Source organism: Sinohyriopsis cumingii, chromosome 9 (genome assembly GCF_028554795.1).
Source record: "Sinohyriopsis cumingii isolate HCF-2022 chromosome 9, ASM2855479v2, whole genome shotgun sequence".
NCBI lineage: Eukaryota > Metazoa > Mollusca > Bivalvia > Unionida > Unionidae > Sinohyriopsis > Sinohyriopsis cumingii.
Genome location: NC_142969.1, coordinates 3285929 through 3292732, shown reverse-complemented (window position 1 = coordinate 3292732; position 6804 = coordinate 3285929). Strand labels below are relative to the sequence as shown.

General features: G+C 32.7%; 1 protein-coding gene across 1 annotated transcript; it reads right to left on the bottom strand.

Annotated features, from left to right (window-relative positions):
* Positions 1 to 297: 297 nt before the first annotated feature.
* On the bottom strand, positions 298 to 6110 carry LOC149791182 (uncharacterized). The gene is made up of 6 exons (XM_089969152.1): positions 6031 to 6110; positions 5827 to 5906; positions 4911 to 4996; positions 4193 to 4293; positions 3130 to 3241; positions 298 to 1258 (listed from the first exon to the last, which is right to left on the bottom strand). The coding sequence occupies exons 2-6, from the start codon at positions 5901 to 5903 to the stop codon at positions 1233 to 1235; spliced, it is 402 nt and encodes a 133-aa protein (XP_089825278.1). The 5' UTR covers positions 5904 to 5906; positions 6031 to 6110; the 3' UTR covers positions 298 to 1232.
* Between the last annotated feature and the right edge of the window lie 694 nt (positions 6111 to 6804).

Sequence of the window (6804 nt, the reverse complement as noted above, 5' to 3'; positions counted from 1 at the left end):
GAATGAGGCTTTGTCTTTATTCAAATTCGTCACTGTTCTTCTACTGTACAGACGTTACCAAGATTTAAACGGGATATAACTTGTCTTTAAAATTGGGCTGCCCAGAAAAAAAAGCATGTGTTCACGAAATATTGCAATGTCCGCTGTAATCAAAGAGTACATAACTCTCTGTGTGTCCTCCCTGCTATATGAATAATGAGCAAGTCATTCACAGCGCTTGTTGATCAAAAAATGAACGAGTGCGAGAAAATAGTTCCACAATGGAGGATGTTTGTAAAAAGAAACTACTGAAACTAATGAAACCAAAGATTTCTTTATTGTTGATTTCAACGTACAATGACAATCTGCATCAAAGTATGGACGACATAATTTTGCAACTTGAAAACTACATGCCCGTATCTTTCAGAACAGAAGACTTTTTGGGCTTGTTGGTTGTTTTATTTTTTGCTGTTTCGAAACGGAAATATAACCTAGATGAGTCTTGCTTTCAAATCCAAACTATCAAGTTTCGAAAAACTCTAACTGCTTAGTGCCTTGCTGCAACATCTAAATTTAGTATGATTGAAAACCCAGAATTAATGGTCTCTATTCAATTGATATAACTATTTCGTAAATATAATTTGAAAGATAAGTTATGATGTTGCCTCAACAGTTAATAATGCATTGTGAGAAGATAGTTAACAGATGATTGACAATAAGCATAGTGTCTACTGGAATACGTAGCATGAAAAAAGAGATATATTCCGGATTAATATTTCAGGAAATTAAATAATTTGAAATTTCAAATTCAGACCTAGTCCGATTGCATGATGAATATTTAAAACCTAGAAATATTATGATGTAACGTTGTGACAGATTCAGACGGATCTTAGTTTGTCTATCTACTCGACTATATTGTTCTCTCTCTCTCTCTCTCTCACTGTGTATATACATACATACATATATATATATATATATATATATATATATATATATATATATATATATATATATATATATATTGTTCTCCTTCTCAGCTTGTAATATATTTCCATCATTAGTTAATCTTGTTTTTTAAGAGTCTTTGTTAAGGTTGGTAAGAAGGAAATAATAGCAATGTCAGATCATGAGAATACTGCATTCTGAAAATCAACATAATGTAATTCCAAAAAGACGGAATTCCATTTTCAGCATTTTCAGGTTGTATGTTTTAACAATATTCACTAGTGTTTCATGCAACGAGAGGCATCATATCACTTCTGTGTATCCTCTTCGATTTCTGCAAAGGAAAGAAAACATTATCAGTATTAAACAATACTTATATATATATATATATATATATATATATATATATATATATATATATATAATGTTTTCTAATTTCATCGTGTTTGTTTTTGTAATCATATCATTATATGATTTTCATCATATAGGTGTTGTCGAATGTGTTAGAGCGCTTAGGGCTTCTAAAGATTAGGCGCTGTACAAAGTCCTCATTATTATTATTATTACTATTATTATTATTATATATATATATATATATATATATATATATATATATATATATATATATATATATATACAGACTCTTATCATAAATTCATATATTTGTGCGTGCCTGTGTATTGTTGTGTGTATGTTTGCGTTTTATGTGTGTGTGTGTGTGTGTGTGTGTGTGTGTGTGTGTGTGTGTGTGTGAGTGAGTGTGTGTGCGTAAACGTAGCCTATATTAGCGTATTGATCTTTAACATATTGGTTAGAATAATGTTTCCAGTAGGCAAACAAGAAAATATTTATATGTGTTGATGGGTTATGTTTGATCTGGATTATTTATCCAAGTAACTTGCAACAAATTGGAAAGGAAGCAGTGAATATGTGGAGTGTGAACCCCGTTATACTAGTATGTGATACGTGTCTCTAAAGCATACACATGCAGTGTAAGGATTGTATTTAATATCAAATTTATGGGATCTGTTCAGACAAATGCAGAGTTAATCATTTATTGAGACGAACGAATAACTACTTCTTATTTTTTCTAATGATAATGCATAATGATTTTGATGTGACCCGTTTTGTTAGACGGTAACACTTTTTAATATGCTCTGACATCTTGATGCAATTAGGTCACGGCAATGGCATTCATAACTTATGTGACTTTGCATATAAAGGTCATGTCATCGAAATAATCATCGTTGTACTTAAAATAATTAATACTTGAGCATTGCTCACAATATTTACATGATAGGTGTATGTACTACATACATAATATAATATAATACAGTATAATATAATATAATATAATATAATATAATATAATATAATATAATATAATATAATATAATATAATATAATGTAATATAATATAATATAATATAATATAATATTATATAATAAACTATGATATGATATAAGATAAAATAATATAGTATAATATAATATAACATGGTATAGCATAGTACAGTATAGAATAGGATAGGATAGCATTTCATAGCATAGCATAGCATAACATAACATAGCATAGCATAGCGCAGCACAGCACAGCATAACATAGATTAGCATGGCATACCATGGCATAGATTATCATAGTATGACATAGATTAGCATTGCACGGCATGGCATGGCATTGCATGGTTAGGTTGGTATAGTTTGGTTGGTGTAGTATGGTATGGCTATAGTCTGATATGGTATAATATAATGTTGCATAATATAATGTGTCATAATATAATGTGGTATAATATAATATAATATAATATAATATAATATAATATCATATAATATCATATAACATGACATTACATGACATGACATGACATAATATAATATAATATAATATAATATAATATAATATAATATAATATAATATAATATAACATACATACCATAACATAACATAATATAATATAATATAATATAATATAATATAATATAATATAATATAATATCATATAATATCATATAACATGACATTACATGACATGACATGACATAATATAATATAATATAATATAATATAATATAATATAATATAATATAATATAATATAATATAACATACATACCATAACATAAAATAATATAATATAATATAATATAATATAATATAATATAATATAATATAATATAATATAATATAATATAAATAATATAATACCTGATGAGTATTCGTAATCCTCCTCCTTGCAATTTGGACTTTGTTCATCAGGATGAGGATAGTCGACATAGAGAGTAACATTATCAGGTTTGCACGAAAAATTCCGAGTACACTAGAAAAAGTGACATGTTCATTTTATTCATTCCGGTCAATATATTATAAACAATGACTCAAACAAGGGTCTAAAGAGCATATCAGAAAATACTTTATGCGCTTATTATAAAAAAATCTTAGATTGTATAATACCTTTCCAAGTACGGTTTTAAATAATTTGGTAGCATATCATGTATATGATTGGACGAGGGTATAATGGGATAAAAAGGACTGAAATCATTGTATTATGTTGTAATCTTGGCCATAATTGCATCCTCCGTTCTTGCTAAATTGATTAACGAAGATGCAGCATCACATGTTCTCCTGGGGATATTATGGTAAATCAACCAATTCCAGCAAAGCGACGGATTTTCAATTTCAGCAAATCGACTGATTTTGATAGTCTCAATATACCAATTTTTTTCTTGTTATATAGACCCATACCGCATTAGATATAAATTCAAACTGATGAACCTTACATTAATTATGTTAACAACTAAATATAGTTTTAAATTGAAGAGACTTTTCTAGATATTGTGATAATTATTAATGTTATCCTCCTTCTTGAATGTTTTGAACAATCGATCTCAGTCGACCTTCGCTTGTGAAAATCAGATGTATCATTTACGGACAGTAGCAGAACCCTTTCGGGCAAGGAAATTAGCACAACAGAAAATTGCATATCCTAAAATAGCACCAAACTAAATATGACCATATTATATCAGTACTTCCTGTACATTGATGATCAGTTTTGGGTGTTACGGTGTGTTCGTAGTGTACACAGTGTTGTACGGTGTGTTCGTAGTGTACACAGTTTTGTACGGTGTGTTCGTAGTGTACACAGTGTTGTACGGTGTGTTCGTAGTGTACACAGTGTTGCACGGTGTGTTCGTAGTGTACACAGTGTTGTACGGTGTGTTCGTAGTGTACACAGTGTTGTACGGCGATAGCACGACGTGTCCTTACTTACAACTGCTTCTCCGTCAGTTGATTCCTCCGAACAATAGCAGTTTTTACAGTAAATTCTTCCGTTATCTCCCCGGTTCATCATTCGGTCAAATATGAGGCATCCTGTAACAATAAAGTGAAGATGATGACGATGATGATGATGATAATGGCTGTGATTGCGATAATGATGATAGCTGTCATTGTGATGGCAGCTATAATAAAAATAACAATCAGCACGCTCATCATTAGAGATGTATTGAATAGTAGTAGTATTAGTATTCATGCTATTATTAGTAGCACTATTAACAGCAGCAGCTTGAAACAATAGTAGTGGATATCTTTGCAGTAGCAGAGCAAACGCTCTTTTCGCGAATTTAAAATAGAAGCGTGCGTGGTTCGGATTTTTAACGTAGCTTTAAAAAAAAATTCAATCATATAGCCAATAGCTCTGCACTTCGGATGTTTACTGTGATGTCACGTGCTGGGGAATCAGGGCATGTAGCATCATGCCCCACCCGGTCACATCATACTGACACCAGGCCGACCAATGATAATACCAAACTCTTAATGCTGAGAGAATAGCGAGGCAGATGCTAGAATAATTTTTCGGTCCAATGTATGAGTCAGCGAGATTTCTAGGCTGCGACCGCCCATATCCAAGGTGGACACTCTAACCCCTTAGGCCAAAGAGAAGAAATGAAAGGTTTTAAACAGCTATCAAAATGAAATATCTGAAATACCTTCCCTGCACGAGCATTCCATGTCATTGTCCTGGTTGCACCATTTGTTGTCGCTGTCAACACAAAATGAACCACACTCGCATCCGCTGAAGGAGAGGAAAACCTATGCTAAACGTTGAGTTAAATGTCGAATTCATGCCATATGCTGAAGCCAGTGGAAAACATATACTTATCAATAACCATTGTAAGTCATACATTATTTATATGTTAATCGATCTAGCTATCTTACAGGTTAGATAATCTTTCACACGTAATCTACGGATATTCGAAGTGAGTACTGTGGGTAAACGACACCCACCGCCATCCCTGCTTCACCAGCCCATATTCCATCACGACTATGCACACATGACCAACCAATGATGCTAATCAGTCGGTGTGATAAGTACTCGTGGATAGCCTACACATCCGCATCACAACCTAGTAATTATTTCTCATACATTTACACTATATTTCAGGGTTCATGTGGATGAGAACAAGGTATATATTATTAACTATGGAGAATTACAAATATTCAGCAAACAGAACGGAAAGTTTTTTTCTCTGGATTATAAAGAAGAATGCTTGATAATACTAAGCAGAATAAATATTTGATACAAAAACTAATCTCGTTCACGTTAGAGAATTTCTAATTCGTACTCTCCGGAGATTTGAACACAAGTCCGCATGTAAATGATACCCATCGCCTTAATAGGTCGGAATACGAGTGTGTCTGCTACGCACAAGTTCATATAACACCAACTGATATAGCATCATTTTGGTGCTCAGTCGTGATGGAATATGGTACGGTGAGTGCAAACAAGGCAATGTGTGCCGTTTACCGGCGGACTTCAGAAAAGGATACACATATTTATGGGTAAATAAGAAGGAGTGAGACCAGAGAGGAAAATACACTTGAAGACACTAAAAGGCAATTTACCTTTCTGGGCAATCCGATTGGACTGCCTTTACGACGAGAACCAACAAAATCATATCAGTTAAACCACACAATTTCATTTTCTGAAAAACAGACAGCGAGGGTTGATTAACATAATATATGGTACATTTCAGATACGTTTAGTAACATGCACAGGAAATACAACATATATACGATGCACAAAGAAGAGGAGAAAGATGTACTGACCTTGATGTATGATGAACAATCGCAGTGATGTAAACTGTCCGACAGCTGGCACTTGCTTATTGATCTCAATCCTAGATCGAACCTTTATATGGATCGGTGGTCAAGGTCGCTGTACACGTGTCGTTGTAAATATGTTGTCTATGCACTTTTCACCATTTTGGCGCTTTGCCAAAGCTAATGGTTTCATTGCTTCAGGGAATATTGTTAGTAACTAAAAGCCTATTATGTCACTTTTTAATATAAACAAAATCAATCATTCAAACGTAACCCTAACCATAACAGGCACTGCGCCTAATAGGTGTCAACAGTGCAAGATACCCTGAGAGCATTGACACAACGCTGAACATTGTTGCTTTATCAAACGCAGACTAAATCTTGGTAAATATCACGGGCAATCAAATTACAGAATGACAGTATTTGGAAGTATTGTCAGACTTTTGGGAACGTTCGTGTTGGTGACTTAAAAACGCGAACAATATTAAAGTGCAATTTTAGTAATGAATTTGTGGTGATGCTTTCAAAAATTGCAGAGATGTCTAACTCATTCGACAATCCAACTAGCTGGACATGTGGTTGATTTTAATTTGTTTCTTGCTTACGAAAGATAGATAAAGATGGTGGAGAAGAAGATGAAGGCTAAGATATGTTTTATTCATGAAAGCATTTAACGCAACCTACATGAGCGTATTTAATATAAGGTTCACTAAACCCTTTTGGACTGTATTGTCTTATTCCCTTTAAGTTTCGTTTGTTTCTTCTACAATATGGGATCAC